Source organism: Mesoplodon densirostris, chromosome 2 (assembly GCF_025265405.1).
Source record: "Mesoplodon densirostris isolate mMesDen1 chromosome 2, mMesDen1 primary haplotype, whole genome shotgun sequence".
In the NCBI taxonomy this organism is placed as follows: Eukaryota; Metazoa; Chordata; class Mammalia; order Artiodactyla; family Ziphiidae; genus Mesoplodon; species Mesoplodon densirostris.
In genome coordinates this window covers 27,075,061-27,091,273 of record NC_082662.1, presented here as the reverse complement: position 1 = coordinate 27,091,273, position 16,213 = coordinate 27,075,061, and the positions used below count along the sequence as shown (strand labels likewise).

At 56.2% G+C, this 16,213-nt stretch overlaps 2 protein-coding genes across 7 annotated transcripts; one reads left to right on the top strand and one right to left on the bottom strand.

The window, feature by feature from the left end:
- Nucleotides 1-1,241: 1,241 nt before the first annotated feature.
- On the top strand, nucleotides 1,242-8,128 carry TMEM54 (transmembrane protein 54). Of its 6 annotated transcripts, none has more exons than XM_060081902.1 (6): nucleotides 1,242-1,497; nucleotides 3,772-3,965; nucleotides 6,351-6,410; nucleotides 6,569-6,757; nucleotides 6,887-7,021; nucleotides 7,446-8,128. In XM_060081902.1, the coding sequence occupies exons 1-6, from the start codon at nucleotides 1,482-1,484 to the stop codon at nucleotides 7,518-7,520; spliced, it is 669 nt and encodes a 222-aa protein (XP_059937885.1). In that variant the 5' UTR covers nucleotides 1,242-1,481; the 3' UTR covers nucleotides 7,521-8,128. The 6 variants fall into 6 exon arrangements, with proteins under 6 accessions (XP_059937885.1, XP_059937877.1, XP_059937895.1 ...); XM_060081894.1 differs by having other exon boundaries at nucleotides 7,428-8,128; XM_060081912.1 differs by having other exon boundaries at nucleotides 7,363-7,517.
- Nucleotides 8,129-8,531: 403 nt separating this feature from the next.
- Nucleotides 8,532-13,488, bottom strand: HPCA (hippocalcin). Its single transcript, XM_060081882.1, has 3 exons — nucleotides 13,102-13,488; nucleotides 8,767-8,872; nucleotides 8,532-8,629 (listed from the first exon to the last, which is right to left on the bottom strand). Exons 1-3 carry the CDS (start codon nucleotides 13,477-13,479, stop codon nucleotides 8,532-8,534), a joined length of 582 nt encoding a protein of 193 aa, XP_059937865.1. The 5' UTR covers nucleotides 13,480-13,488.
- Between the last annotated feature and the right edge of the window lie 2,725 nt (nucleotides 13,489-16,213).

The window sequence follows — 16,213 nt, the reverse complement described above, 5'->3', positions numbered from 1 at the left end:
CCCTTTACCTTTCTGGGCCTCAATTTTCTCATCTGTAAAATGGGGTAATAATCTTTAACTCTCAGTATTGTTCTAAAGATAGAAAGAGAGAACCCTCATTTATTCATCTGAAAGCAAAGACATTTAAAAGGTCTGGGTCCCCAGCCTAATTCCAGACTGCCCCAGTTGGGGTCAGTGTCAAGGGGACAGCCTGACACTGATAGAGAAGCCACATGCACGCACATGCATGAGATTTGACATTGGCTTTGCAGTGACCACACGTGCTCTCCAGGGCAGCCCTTGGGAGGTGGACTTGGTCATCAGTAAGTTGTGTGCCCCACACACAAGGCACATGCATTCAGTGGACAGCTGGTGTTAGATGCATCAAGCCAGCCCCTACCCTCAAGGCCACTGACCAGTGGGGTAGGGGGTGCAGACTGTGAATTGATGCTGCCCAGATACCACGGAAGTGCCTCCCAGAGGCCTGCCTGAGGGCCAAGAGCCCAGGCTGGCAGCCACAGCACGGCCACATTAGAGAAAGGGCACTGAGACCCCTACTCCACCTCTTCCGCTGGACACTCCTGTGTGAGTCCATTTCTACATGTTGAGGATGAAACAAAGGGTCATTCTGGCACATTAAAGGGGCACAGTAACCAATAGCCAGGAATAGTAAAGCTCTTGTTACATGCTCCTGCTAAGTCTGCACTTTGCAAAGATACTCTAGAGGGTTTTCAAAGCATTTTCTTACCTCACTTTTGTATCTCACCATGACTTTAGGGGACAGGAATTATTATCCCTGATTTTCTGAGAAGGGAACAGAGACCCCCCCATCCCCACCCCCACAAGTAAAGCACCTTGCTCAGCATGTGGCCGAAGACCCTCAGGCCACGGCAGGGAGGAAACCTGAGGTCACAGCGCAGGTCAAGGACAGAGCCTGGCTCCCGAGGTAGTGCTCTTTCACCACCCACTGTTGCACTTCCCCACCCTCTAGAAAGAAGTGGATTCCCAGCCCTCACCCCGGGGCTTTCATGTCCAGCTGCCCACCAGGTCGTGACAACCACGCATCAGGCCCCCATCTCACTCCCTAGCCGGGAAGATCGCAGCTCCTCTAGGCTTCAGTTTCTATCTGTAAAATGGGCATCACTGGAGCGGGGTGGGCTGCGGGGGGTTGCTGGCCGGGTGCCGGCCGACATCGAGGCGGGTGGGTGAGACCAGCGCTGTGACTCAGCCGGGCGGGCCAGGAAGGGCTGCCCAGCCGGTCAGACCGGCCCGGGATGCAAACGAGCCGCCAGGGCCCTCCCGGGGCCGGGCCGCCCAGGGGGTGACGGGAAAGGAGGCCGGCCGGCGCCGGGCGCTCCGGGCTCGAGGCGGGAAGTGGGCGCGGCGCGGGCTCTGCTGGGCACTCGGCAGCTGCGGACCAGTATGGGAGTGGGGCCGCCCGGCCGCCCGCAGCGTCTGGAGCCCCGCTGAAGCCGCCGCGGAGACCCCGCTCGGGAGCCGAGATGTGTCTGCGCCTGGGTGAGCCGCGGGGGGACGGCCCGGGAGACCCGAACCCGCCCCAGATCCTCTGGCAGGGGCGGAGCACTGTCGTGGGCGCCCGGAACCCCGGGGTCCAGGCCGCCTTCTCTGCAGGTCACTTTCTGCTCTGGGCCTCAGTTTCCTCAGCACTGAGCTGGCGAGAGGAGGGCTTCTGGTATCTTCCGATGCGGGGTAGCACCACGGCCTCTCGCCCGCCCCCACTGCTCCCCGCTCTCCTTTCTTGCGGAGGAGGCACCCCCAGGTGGGAGGAGAGCAGCCAACCCCCACTGCCCACAGAAGGGAGAGCACAGGGAGGGCATTCAGTTCCGAACCAGAGGCTGCCTGCCCTCGGCTTCCTCAGCCTCCCAAAGGGCTCCGGCTCCCACACCCTCCACTCCCCCAAACCGGGCCAGGTGAGAAGGGCCACTGGCAAACACGATCCAGACAGAGGAGTAGGACTGATGTGTCCCCTCCTCTCACTCCCTGGACACAATGATGCTGCTCTTGGGCATCAGACAGACCTGGGGAGTCCCTACTCTCTAGCCAAGAGAACTCGTGAGCCTTGGTTTCCTCATCTGTAAAGTGGCGAGGGAGCACCGCCTCCTAGATCCCTCCTGAGCCAGGGACTGCCCTGAGACTCTGTCCACTGCTCCAGGCACAGCCCCACGCTGGCACTGTACCTCCAGTTTGACAAGTCTTGGTCCTGGGATGCTGTTGTTCATGAGCTCAGCCCTGAGCCGGGTGGTGTCTGGGTGGCCAGGTAGGTGGGTGGATGGGGTGAAGTGGGTCAGGCCCCTGGGACAAAGCTGCCATGCCCCTTCCTGTTTGGCCAGCAGCTAATCTTCATGATGCCATCCAGTCCCACGGTGCCTGTCCAGCCCATCGTCTGCCCTCTGCTTCTCCTCGATCTGGTACAGCTCCAGAGGGTCCTGAAGGCTCCAAGGATCTCAGAGACCGGCTAGACCAACCCCTTCCCATTTTACATATGGGGAAGCTGGGGCCCAAAAGGGAGAGAGGCTGGTGTAAAGTCGCACAGAGGGTCTGTGTGTCTGAGTAGCCCCAGCCCTCTCTGCTCCCGGGGGCTTCCTCTGGGCGCAGCGCCCCCAGGGACATCCGGTCTAGGGATTCCTTCCTTCCTCTCTCTCTTTCTCTCTGGCTGCAAAACTCCCATATATGAAATATGACCCAATCCTTGCTGCCACAGATGGGGACACTGAGGTCTAGGAAGGGACTCACAGGTCCCACAAGGAGCAGCTAAAGGAAGAAGGGGGTGCTGTTTAGTTCTAGGGGCCAGGCCAGTCTTCCAGTCTCACAGAGCTGGCTAGAGTGAGGGGGCTGGTGGGCCTAAGGGGCCAGCATGGTGCAGAGCCAGGACCCAAAGGGGACATTCCGAAGAGCAGATCTGGAACAGCCGGAAGGAGGGCTCCTGATCCTGGGGGTGTGCAGATAGGGGCCGAGTAGCCACTTGGACACTCAAAGAGGATTTGCGTATGAGTCCCTGATGTTCTTTTGACCTCAGCCTCCTGCACCTTGCCGTGTCCCTGCCTAGTGCCCCTGCACCAAGAGTTCGCTTTTCCCAACACCCCCCGGGTATGCCCCACTTTCCCATCCATCTCCTCATGGGACCCTCCTTCCCCACTGGGAAACAAGGGTTATTCTTCCCATTTTACAGATGGGGAAATGAAGACTCAGAAGTTTGAGTATTTTGCTGGAGTCAGTTCAGCAATTGTGAGTTGAGTATCTACTGTGTGCCAGGCTCTTTACACCAAACTGAATCCTGAATAGAACCTGATCCCTGCCCAGTGAACTAGGGGCTCCTTGGGGCCTGGGCAGTGACCATCAAGCTCTCTGTGGTACCTCAGGGCCTGGCATGGAGCAGGCACTCAGTGAACATGGATGTAACAAATGTATGGATGAAAAAAATCAGTGGATGCAAAGCTTAGTGGAAGGATCATGGGTCTAGAGCTAGAGACCTGGGTTCAAATCCTAACTGTGCCACGCATGACCTTGAACACTAACAAGGACTACTACCCTTTATTAAGTACCACCTGTATGCTTTTCCAACCTTAGAGATCCAAGGACTCTCATGAAAGCACTGTGAACCCCTTTTCCTGATGAGGAAACTGAGGCACAGAGAAGACAAGTTACTGGCCTCGAGTCACCCAGAAATAGATTTAGAAACCAGTGTCCATCACTCCTGCAGGGGCCTCAGTTTTCTCCTCTGCCCAGCAGGATAAGCCCTACCCATGGCCCTGACATGGCTGTCCCTCACAGGTGGCCTGACTGTGGGTGACTTCCGGAAGGTGCTGATGAAGACGGGGCTGGTGCTGGTGGTGCTGGGCCACGTGAGCTTCATCGCAGCCGCTCTCCTCCACGGCACGGTGCTGCGCTATGTGGGAGCCCCCCACGATGCTGTGGCTGTGCAGTACCTTGTAGTCAACATCCTCTCTGTCACTTCCGCCATCGTGGTATGGCCAGGCTGGGAGGGTGGCTGGCAGGAGGGGGCTGGAGGGTGCTGGAAGGGGCTTCGATGAGCCCACCCACAGCCTGGGGTGGGCAGGCAGAGAGCCCCAAGTACTAACCCCTGTTCCGCCACTTACCGACGGCACCAGTCACCCAACCTCTCTTTGCCTCAGCTTCCTCATCTATAAGATGGGGATGGTAACAGTGTCCATCTGAGAGGGTCCTGATGAGTATTGAATGAGATCATCCACATAAAGTGCTGAGCACAGTGCCTAGCACATGGTTAACACACTACTGTGAGCTTGGATTATTTTTACAATAGGGAAATAGTCAAGGCACTGTTGGCCAGAAGGAAGGAGCATCAGCTCAGCTTGGGAGGGTTCCCAGAGGTGGAGGCCCCTGAGGTGGGTATTGATGGATGAATAGGAGTTCAAAGATAGGCTGCAATTACCATATCCTGGGTATGAAGCCTGCTAGGGCCAGCAGGTAGGAGAGGAAGCTGGGATGGCTTTCAAGTATGGAGAATGGCAAATGCAAAGGTGTGGAGGTGGGAATGGATAAGGTCTGCTCTGGAGACACTGAAAAAACTAATTTGGGGGCTTCCCCGGTGGCGCAGTGGTTGAGAGTCCGCCTGCCGATGCAGGGGACACGGGTTCATGCCCCGGTCCGGGAGGATCCCACATGCCGTGGAGCAGCTAGGCCCATGAGCCATGGCCGCTGAGCCTGTGCGTCCGGAGCCTGTGCTCCGCAGCGGGAGAGGCCACAACAGTGAGAGGCCCGCGTACAGCAAAAAAAAAAAAAAAAAAAAAAAACAATTTGGCAGGAGTTTAGCATTAGGCCTGGACTATAAGTGCTCAATAAATGGTAGACATGGTTATGGCTGGATGTCAGTACCTGTTTGATGAATACCTGAATGAAGGGGCCTGGTATTCTCAAATTCGTAAAGCCCTTTCCCAACTGTCAGAAGAGGTGGCTACAGCCTTTGGGGAACATCTGCACATCAGTGTCTTGAGTTCCATCCCTGCCACCTCCTGGCTGAGAGATTTCTTTCTCTCTCTAAGCCTGTTTCCTCCCCTGCAAAATGAAGCTCAGACAGCCTGCTGGCCCTAAAGCAAGGATCACGGGCCCCGGCAAGTAGGAGAGCCTCAGTCAGTGGGACAGAGCTAAGCTGTACAGACATGTGCAGTGTCCCTTGGGGTTACTATTATTGTTGTTTATTCGTCTCACCAACCTTGTGAGGAAGGCAGGCAAGGCAGTGAGCTCGGGGTGAGGAGGTCCACCACGGATGGGCTCTGGGCTGCACCACTTTAGCTGTGCTCTTATTTCCTCAGTTAATCCCCACAGCTCCCTGCAACACGGGGCCATTATTTTCCCCACTTTACATAGGGGGAAACTGACTCAGGGATTCACCCAACCTCTTGCTGATACAAAGAAGCCAACCTGGATGTGAAACAATCTGTGGCTGACACCAAAGCCAGTGTCCTTTCTCTGAGCTCATTCCTGCTGAGTGGGCTTAGCCCAGAGAGTTTGAGGCACTTACTAGTGGCTGCACAGTGAATTACAGACATTGCTGGGCCACCTATCATCTCACCTGCCTCCCGCGGGTCCAGCCCGTGCCTGGTAAAGTGAGGGAACTGAAGGAGGGAGCCCAGCTGAGTGGAACCCAGAAGATCCAGAGGGCAGCTGGTGGGCTTAACAGTGAGGTGGACCCGCCTCTTGGGGCTGGGGGTGGTTAGGGGGGCCTGCAGGAGGGAGAACCCAAGCAGGTAAAGAGGAGCAGGAAAGGCCTTCCTGAGAAGGCGCTGTGTAGGCGGCATCAAGCGCAGGCTCTGTGTGGGTGTCCGTATCCAGGGCGATGAGGAAAGAGCCTGGCCCAGGGTGGAGTTGAGAAACTGATGGGACAGGGGCCAGGTCACTGAGAGCCTGCGATAGTTAAAAATACTCCTAGGGATTTTGAATTCTACTCCATAAAGTATCCTGGTTTATTTTAAAGTAACAATTTTGTTTTTAGTTCCTTGCCAGTTGAGTTACTGAGTTTCTTCCAAAATCTTTTTCCACTCCAGGAAAACATGTCATATATATCCTGTGACATGGCTCTGTGGCCCTGGGATACACAGGTCCCTGCTTGAGAAATGCAGCTGTAGGCAGTGGGGAGTCATGGAAGGTTGTAGGCAGGGAGTGACTGTGTTTTAGAAACGTCACTTCAGGGCTGGACCATGAAGAGGCAGTGTCCCCCTGCAGATGGAGGTAATGAAACCAAAGCTAAGCAGGGGGTGCGGGTTTGGAGGGCTAGAGTTGGTGTTGGTGGAATCTTTGCTGGAGAGTGGCCCTGACCCCCTGCCCACTCTCCTCCAGCAGGGGGTCAGAGCTGACTTGAGCCTCCTCCACAGGTCATCACCTCAGGCATTGCAGTCATCGTGTTATCACGCTACCTCCCCAGCATACCTCTGGTATGTGGTACCTCCTGGGATGGGGCTGTGCGGGTAGGGGCAGCAGCCACCCCCAAGGGCCTGGCCTGCTTGGAGGGGGTGAGGCTGACCCCATGGGGGCCAGAGCTGCCCATGGGGCCGAACCTGATGTCCACTGACCAGTGGCTTCCTCCATCCAGCGCTGGGCAGTGTTTAGCTCGAGCGTGGCCTGTGCCCTTCTCTGTCTGACCTGTGCTCTCAGCCTCTTGGCCTCGATTGCTGTGACCTTTGCCACCCAGGGCCAGGCACTGCTGGCTGCCTGTACTTTTGGGGACCCCGAACTACTGGAACTGGCGCCCAACTGTCCCTTCGACCCCACTCGCATTTACGTAAGTGCTCAGGCCTGGGATGGGGTGGGAGGGCCGCGAGGTGCTCATCAGAGGTGGGTAGGGTTCTTGGAGTCCTGCCCTCCACTCCCCAACCCCAGGCAGCCATCACTGCCCCCTGTCCCCCTACAGAGCTCCAGCCTGTGTCTCTGGGGCATCTCGTTACTGTTCTGCGTGGCAGAGAGTGTGTTTGCTGTCCGCAGTGCCCAGATCGCCCACCAGTTGCTGGAACTGAGGCCCTGGTTGGGGAAAAGCAGCCATCACATGGTAAGGCCTGCCATCCCCCCAAGCCCTGACTCTTCATACTTCCTGGGAGCCCCTGCTGGGGAGCTCAGGCTGATCTGTCCCCACCCCTCTGTAACGGGCCCCCACCTTGAAAACTGGGGCAATAGTTTTCTCCCCAGGACCAAAAGGAGAGACTTGGAGGCTCAGAGAACTCAGATCTCCCAGCTAAGTCATACAGCTGACACTTGGCTCTCCCAAGGCCCAGGATGAGTCTTGGGGAGGGGGAGAGGTATCTGGGCTGGAATTGGGGGCACTCCAAGGGTATGGCCTGACTCTTGCATAGTGGAGAGTAATGATGTCCCTTCACCCAAAAATCCTCCCAGACCCCCACCCGTCCCACTTTCTGGATGTCCTGGAGGAGGAGACTCAGACCCAGTGGGCCTGGTAGCCTCTGACGTCTCCACAGATGCGGGAGAGCCCAGAGCCTGTGGAGGACCATGACCTGCCGAGCTGCACTAGCTCTGGGCTGATGACCCTTTGACAGCTTTTGCCTCACCCAAGCCCTGTGGCCACTGGGGCCCTCCAGCCAAGTCTGCACTGTGATCAGGCCAGGATTCCTGGAGCCAGCCAAGAGGGCTCAATGCCACTCCAGGACCCGGGTGGGTCTTTCACCCCTCTCCTCCAGCCACCCAGCCCACTGCACTGAAACGAGACTTTATTCTGAAGATATTAAAAAGAACAGAGATGCTCCACGTGGATGCATGCAGCGGGGGAGGGGGCTCGGCCGGGGGCCTGTGCTGCTCTCCCACACAGGACACTGTGGGTGGCGCTCTAGGTGTGTCTGCCCATCTGTCTGTGGGCCTGTGTGTGTATCTGAGAGAGACAAGACACACAGAGGGGTCCGTGGGTCTGTGTTCATCAAAATGCTGAAACGCAGGCGGGGGTTCATGGGACTCACAGCTGGGGGGCTGGAAGCAGGAGGTTTTCCTTTTGCATCATGGCCTCTGGGCCAACAAGAGCGGGAGCAGGCAAAGTTGAGGCCCTCCTGCAGGGAAGGATGGCTCAAGGAAGGTTTCTCCTCAAGCCCCCAAACCTCTGGAATCCTTCTCTCCGTTCCAAATAAAAAGACAGGCATGATTCCCAACTCCACCAAGTCTGAGATCTACAAGGGTTGGGGTGGAGGCAGGGAAGCTTGCCCCGTGGGTGGCGGAGGGAAGTCTGGCCTCATGGCTGGGTGTGTGCGGGCGTGGGGGAGAGGGAATGGCTGACGTTCTGATAGCTAGGTAAGGGAGGGCTGACTGAGGGGCAGACCAAGCCAGAGCCTGTGTCTCTATCATTGCCGAAGGGAGATATTGCCTCCCGGATGGGGGGTGCTAACCACTTGCTGGCTTGGGACTTGGGGGGGCTGCAGGGTTCCTTTCTCCATAGGCCCCTCAGAGTGCAGACCCTGGGGGTGGCAATCTGACCCCCAGCCTGGACAGACACAAGGGCGAGGAAGCTGAGAGCCGGGAGAGGGCCAGTGAAGGCAGGGAGGGGAAACCTGGCTCCTCGCTCAGAACTGGGAGGCGCTGCTGGGGTCGCACTGCAGCAGACGCACGATGGACGGGTCGCTTTTGGCCCCGCGGATGAACTCCTCCAAGGACAGCTTGCCTGCGGGGTGAGGGAAACAGTGACGGAGGAGAAGGCAGCAGCAAAGCGAGGGGCTGAAGAGCCGAGCCGCGGGAGAGGAAGAGGGGTGGCTCCCGCCCCGGGGTGGCTCCCGCCCCGCCCCGCTCCTGCCTCCTCACCGTCGTTGTTTGTGTCCATTTGGCGGAAGATCTTCTCAGTCCTCTTTTCCGGGGTCGACTCGTCCTCCGGCATCTTCATCACGGACGAAACCATCTTGTAAATGGCCTGGGGGGCGGGTGGGGAGGGAGTGAGGGGGAGCCTGCCTGATCCCTCCACCCCCAACTTTCCAAAAACGTCCCCAGGTGCGCTGATGATCGCCGCTCCCGCCAAGGTGAGGCGGAGAGGGGGTGACGGAGGAGTGAGGGAATTGGGAAGTTCTGAGACCGAGAAGGTTTCCAGAAGAGGGGGCTATTGGAGAGAGCCCTGAACAAGTTCCCTTGGAGCACTCGGTGGGAAAGGAATTGCTGGCAGAGGGATCTGCATGTACAAAGGCCCCAAAGCGGGCAGCCCTGAGTGGACGCCGAGAACTTGGGGATGGCTGAATGCAGGGGGTCAGGAGAGATGTTGGAGGACATTGGGGCCCAGATGGAGAAGGGCCTGGAACGCCCGGCCAAGGAGCTTGTGCCGGACGCCCCAGGTTCCCAGTTAAGTCCCAGGTTGAAAGAGCTGCTTCTCAGAAACTTCGGGGCTCCGGGCGGCCCGCCCTCGATGGCCGACAGGGGGCGCTGGGCGAAGGGGATGACACTGGGCTGCGATGCCACTGTGGCCGGCAGGGGGCGTAGAGCCGCCCTGAGCGCTGGAGGGCCGGAGGCAGCTGGGTCCACAAGGAGCGGGAGATATTATGCAAATAAACGCACGTGAGTACCTGCCCGGGGCGGGGACAGCCTCGGCTGTGCTGGGCCGAGGACGGCTGCCGCCAGATGCAGGAGCTTCGGAGGCGACTCGAAGGAGGGTTTTTGCGCTAAGCGTACACAGAGCACAAAGGACTTGGCCTGTGGGCTGGGTCCCGGCGCCTCAGTCTGCCAGCTTTTTGCTACTGACACCTCCTCCAAGAAGCCTTCCTTCTCCCATCCCATAAACTTCCCTAGCCTCAGATCCGGCTTTGGCCTCCGCAGTGGTCTCTTCCGGCCTCTCTAGGGTCTGTCCCCAACGCTGCCTCTGAGACCTCTTTACAAACACAGATCTCCACCGCCACGTCCCCAGCCCAGGGGCCGCCCCCTTGTTCCCAACATCCACAGGCCTCCCTCCGGGCCTGCCGTGCACCCAGCTCCTTCTGGATGCTGCCCCACGCTCCTTCTGCTGCCTCCCACTCCTCCTTGGTGCTCAGCTTACATGGCGCATTCTTAGGGAGGCCTTCTCTGATCCAGGCTGGGTCAGGGCCCATATGCTGCCCCAGAGCCTCCTTTGGGGACAACTCTCCGGAAGTAATTATGCCTTTGTAGGATTGCTCCTCGGCCCCAGCATACAGATAAGGACCATGGACATCTAGCTAGTGCCCAGATCCACAGAATTTAGCACAGTGCCTGGCATCTGACAGGGACTCCCCTGTTTAAAAGCCACTGGCACCTCCCACTGCCCTCTGTTATCAAGTCCAAACATTTGGCCCTTGGCATTCAAGGCATTTCACACTCTGGTCCCTGCTGACCTCTCCACCATCAGGCCTCCCCTAGTAGTTGATTCTGCCATAACCAAATACCCCTGCGCCTTTCAGGTCTCCCAGGGTTTACAGTCTCTGCCTGGAACAATAATACTAACTACCATTTACCGACACCCACTATGTGCAAGGTCCTTTACATACATTATTCTCACCCTTGCAATAGCCCTGAAAAGCAGGTACTGAGATCCCCATTTTCCAGATAATAAATTGAAGCTCAGAAAGGAAATTGAGGGCAGACACCAGATTAGAAATTGCTCCCTCTTAGCCACTGGATAGATGCTTGTGGAGTGCTAATGACCCCTCAAAGCAGGCTATATGAAGTAAGGTGGCCTGGTTCCATTAATCACTTGTTCTGTAGCCTTGGATAAGTACTTAACCTCAGTTTCCTCATCTGTAAAATGGGGGTAATCATACCTCCCTCATTTGGATTGTCTAGAGTATTAAATGAGATACTGTGTATAGCTGGCTAGAGTAAGTGGTCAGTAAACATGATCATAGTATAACCATTACTCAACCACCAAAGCCTCAGGTCTTCCCTGCCCTTCAGTCCCCTGGACTCCCAGATGTCACCTTTACACCCGTCACCGAGCTGGTCAGTGTGGCCTGCACACTTGTCTCTCCCAGCAGAGTGGGAGCTCCAAGAGGCTGAGGTGAGGTCTCTTCCCTTCCAGTGTGCCCACCGCCTGGCACAGGGCTCCGTCCTGAGAAGGACTGAGCAAGTGACTTAGGGAGTGACTGCTCCCCTGTGACAGCCCTTCTCCTGGGCCTCCTAATTAATTGTCTGGAATTACTGCTCACTCATTGTTTCAGTGGAGACGACTTGTAATTAATCGGTCACTAGGGTTTGCAGAGTTCTGTCTGCACCGGTCGTCTGGAGCCGCTGGGTTGCTGTAAAGGAACCCAGGGCTTCGATAGCAGAGGCCAGCCAGGAAGGGGTCCCAAGGATGCCCAAAGAATGGTACTGGCTTGACCAATGGCCTGGGTTTGGAGCTTCCAGCAAGGCTGACATTTACCAGTATACACCAGGCAACCACACTAAGTGGTAAAACATGAACATCCATACAGATTAGTTGGTATCCAGCTGCTGCCCAATCCCTGAGTGATCTTCCACCACCCTGGCTACCCCAACCCTTCCACCAGGACCCCCAGAACCCCCCACTATCCATCAACTAGAGAGTTAAGCCCTGGCCCATGGGAGTCACTGATAATCATTAAGTCTTTTCCCTAGTGATAGACATAGGGAGAGCACCACATCCTAAGGCAGCCCAGTCCACTCTAGCTGGAGAGAGCAGACTCAGAAGCCAAAGTCAAGAGTCCACTAATGGTTGGATGAGTTGGGAGGGGGAGCAGACAGCAGAGCTGAGGGACCAGAAGGGAAAGAATTCAGAAAGGCAGAAGGAAAGGGAGCGAGAGCCTGTACAAAGTGGCACATTCCGAGGATGCTGAAAAGGCCATTCTGGCTGGAGCAGAGAATGTGCAGAGGAGAAAATAATAACTGACAATCGCTGATGTTTACTGAGTGCCAGTTACATGCCAGGCCATCTACTAGAGCCTTTATCCTGCTTTATACCCACAATAGCCTTGGAAGAAGGGGTTAACACCCTCACTTTATAGGTGAAGAAACAAAGGCTTAGGGAAAAAGTGAACAAGGAACTGGTAGGCAAAATAGGACCAGATCCCTGATGGACCTCAATGCTTCTGAGGGGATGGGCACTCTGGAAGGTTTTTGAGATAAAGCTAACGTACAATGCTTAAATTTGTTCTAAGAAAGGACATTCCTATCAGGTCCTTAAGTCTCCCTGTGAGATCAGCCTCACCATCCCCGTTTTACAGATGAGCAACTGAAGAGTTGAAGCCAACTCCAGAAGTAGAAGTCAGACCCCTTTTAAGAGACAGCTCTGAGTGTTGACCAAGTTGAACCTGACTCCACTTAGATGCTGCATGACCTTGGGCAAGCCACTTCACCTCTCTGAGCCTTATGGGGTTGTTGTAAGGATGCACTGAGCTCATGGGTATAAGCATCTCACAGTACTAGGCTCTTAGTGGGCTCTCAATCAATTAGTTGGAAGGTGGCTGGGTACCCAGCTGGAATGTGGGCGACAGAGCCAGGTGGCCCATTCACAGGCTGTGTGATCTCGGGCAAGTGTCTTTACCTCTCTGAGCATCCGTTTCCTCATGAGTAAATGAGGATCAGTGAAACAGAACTGGCCTGTACTCTGCAGAAATGTCAAGTCTTGAAAGACAAAGAAAGGCTGAGGAACTGTTACAGATTAAAGTGGCCTAAAAAGATAAGATGACTAAATACAATGTGTGATCCTAGACCAGAGCAAAAAATGCTATAAAGAACACTATTGAGACAGTTGGCAGAATTCAATATGGTCTGTAAGTTAGATAATAGCATTGTTTCCATGTTAAATGTCCTGACTTTGATAATCATATTATGGGTTATGTAAGAGAATGTCCTTGTTCTTAGGAAGTCTGTCCTGATGTATTCAGGGGTAGAGGGTCATGTTCAGAACAACAAAACATTACACACACACACACACACACACACACACACACATGATGATAAAGAAAATGTGGTAAAATGTTCATTGGTGAAGATGGGTAAAGGATATGTGGAAGTTTTCTCAACTTTGAATTGGAAATTACTTCCTATTAAAGATTTCTTTAAATGGGTCGTAAGAATAGCACCTGTCACTGCCTACCCACAAGGGCTGTTGAGAGGGTAAAGAGGGCTGGCAGGTACAAGCTGCTGGGCCCTGTGCCTGCCATTCTGAGGGGCCCAGGGGCCCACCTGCACGATCTCCAGCATCTCCTCCCGGCTGATATAGCCGTTGCCGTCCAGGTCATACATGCTGAAGGCCCACATGAGCTTCTGCTCCAGGCGGCCACGTGAGGTCACACTCAGCGCGATGATGAACTCCCGGAAGTCGATGGTGCCATCGCTGTTGGTGTCAAAGGTGCGGAAGACATGCTCCGCGAACTTGGAGGCGTCACCATAGGGGAAGAAGTTGGCGTAGATCTTCTTGAACTCATCCACGTTGAGGATGCCCGTGGGGCAGTCCTTGAGGAAGCCCTTGTACCACTCCTGCAGCTCCAGCTCTGAGAACTCTGTATTCTCCCGCAGGTCCTGCAGCATCTCGGGCCGCAGCTTGCTGTTCTGCTTGCCCATGGCCACCGAGCCAAGTCCCACCTGGGTCCCCGAGGGCGTCAAGGGACAAAGAGGAGTGGTCAGGCCCTTCTGGCCCCTTGACAACACTCCAGGAGGGCCCCCAGACACCAGCCACCCCAGCCTCTCTTTTGGCCCAGTGAGAGAGAGGAGCTGACCCAAGATCACACAGCTTACATATACCCAGGCACCCCGCCACCGTGTCAGCTCCACACCATTTCTCCAGACCTTCTACTTCCCCAGGGAACAGACCTGGAGACAGAGGAAGAGAAGGGGGCTCACCTTTACTGAGGCCCTTCCCAGTGCCAGCCACTGAGCCTTCCCAGGGTATACCATTTCACCCTCACACAGTGAAGCCTGGGAACTAGCCCATTTTACAGATGAAAAGGTAGGCTCAAGGAAGTGAGGTGACCTGCTTCAGGTCACATAGCCATGAAGTGACAGGGCTAACTCCCAGAGTTGCCAAGGGAAGTGCAGAAAGGCCCTCTGGTCTTCCTCCCTCCTACCCCCTGCCCCCTTACTGCCTCACATACACCTGCTCACACAAAATACACCTGCAACCCAAACACTGACCTGTTCTCCCTCCCACCATGTGTGCTTGACAAGAGGCAGAATAAGGTAGGTGTTAGCCTGGGCTCCAGAGCCAGATCACATGGGTTTGAATCCCAGCTCTGCTTCTTACCAGCTGTGTGACCTTGGGCAAGTTCCTTAAACTCTCTCTGCCTCATCTGTAAAGTGGGGGTAATAGTACCTACCTCATTATTGTTGTGAGGATTAAATTAGTTAATACATATGAAGCACTTAGAAAGATGCCTGCACATATAAGTGCTACCTAAGTGTTAAATAAATTTAAAAGATTTACATGTGTCCAGATGCCAACAGTAAACAAATGAATACATACTGACACATATTATGCTACACAGTGCACCAAATCCACACATGGATCCCATGCCACTCACATACCAGCACACACACACCCAGGGTCTCCGTGCCTCCACACACAACAACATTCTCTCTGTTCCACAACTCACATGTACTGACACAGCACCATGCACGCACAACTCCCATACCCTGTGCATCGAGACACACCAGCCCACAACCCCACATGTCTCACACATGCCATCACAAGCCAGCTCCCATGCCTACACCTCTCACATGGCCAGCTGCACGTGGGACCCTCAGACACCCTTGCCATCTTTCTTTCTTTACCCAGGGGTGCTGCCAGGTGCCAGGAGAGGGAGCTGCAGCCCTTCTCAGGCTTATGACAGCCCCCTCTTCCAGGGAGACCCCTAGCCAGTCAACCCTCCCCCAACACTTACCTTTCATCTAGTTCAGAAAGGTCCCCTCAGTGCAGGAGGTTAGACTGTGGAGGGCTGAGGGGAAGGTATTGGAAAGGAGACAGCCAGGCGGTTCTGGACAGGGATGAAGGGATGTGTGTAGGTGAATCTCCCCCCAGCTGTGAGACAGAGTGAGGGGGTTATTCCTTGTGTGTGCATGTGCACATGTGGGTGAGCGTGTGTAAGTGCATGTGCTCATGTATGCGTGTGTGTCCCTGGCTTCTGCCTTGCATTTGTCTCCCCGTGTATTTCAATTTATATCTGTGCATGTGCATATATGTGCGTGTGACTAGGTATGCACCCATTACAGTGTGAGGGGCATGTACCTTTGTGGCCATTTGGGGGACCTGTGTGTGTCCTCAGCAGTGTGTCACATGCATGTTTCTGTAAGTTGGTTCCCCTCCTTTCTAAATCAACCTTTTTTGCCCCAGGCTGAGGATCCACTGAACAACTGTGTGGGAGGGCACTGAGGAAATGCCTGGGGCCGGGGTGGCCGAATGTGTCCCTTAGTCCCCTCCTCAAGGTCCAAGGAACTGGGTCATCTGGGCGGAGGCAGAGAGACGCGCTGGGCAGGAGAGATCTTCTAGTGCCCCCTCCTCCCTGCCACCCTCTGAGTCCGTCCCCCTGCCCCCAGTTAGAAGAATGGGAAACGAGGGCGGAAGAAGATTCTGCTGTCTCCGCAAAGACCCCGTCCCCAAAATGGGAAGGACCTAAGCTCGGTCTGAGAAACCCGCCTCGGGGACCCTCTCCAGTCCTCTCCCCAGCTCTCGCCCTGGCCCCCGCCTCAACCCTTACAGCACTCGGGGAGAGCCAGGCGCGTGGCCCTTCCTGGAGGGGGCGTCCGGAGGCGGCCGGAACGCGACTCCCCAGGCTGGCCACTCGGCGGTCAGGACCCTGGAGAGCGCCAGGCGTTTCCCGGCGGGAGCCCCACTCCCTGAGTCCCCGGAGGGAAAATTCCTGGGAGGCACGGGAGCGGCGGGTTTGGGGAGCCCTAGACGTGGCCCCCTACCTCCGGGATGCCCCTTCCTCGCACCCCCTGGCCCCGGCCGAGCAGCCCCCACTCACCCAGCGACGCGGAGACACCGACTGCGCAGGGAAGGTGGCGCTGCTGCAGCGCGCGGCGGCAGAGGCGGCCGGAGGGGCGGGCGGGGGGCGGGGGGCGGGACTGCGAGGGAGACGCCCCGCAGCGCTAGCCCGGTGCCCCTCCCCTGGGGGGGGGGTGTCCCGTTCCGCCCTCTGCCCTCGAGCCCTGATAGTGCTTGGAGCAAAGGGTTAGGCTCCGCCCCCGCCCCTGCCCGGGAAAGGGAAGGGGACGCCCTCACCTCTCCGGCCCCCCTCCCGAGGGAGCACCCCGCCGGGGGAGGAAGGCAGAGGTCCCCATCTCCTCAGCCTCTGACTCA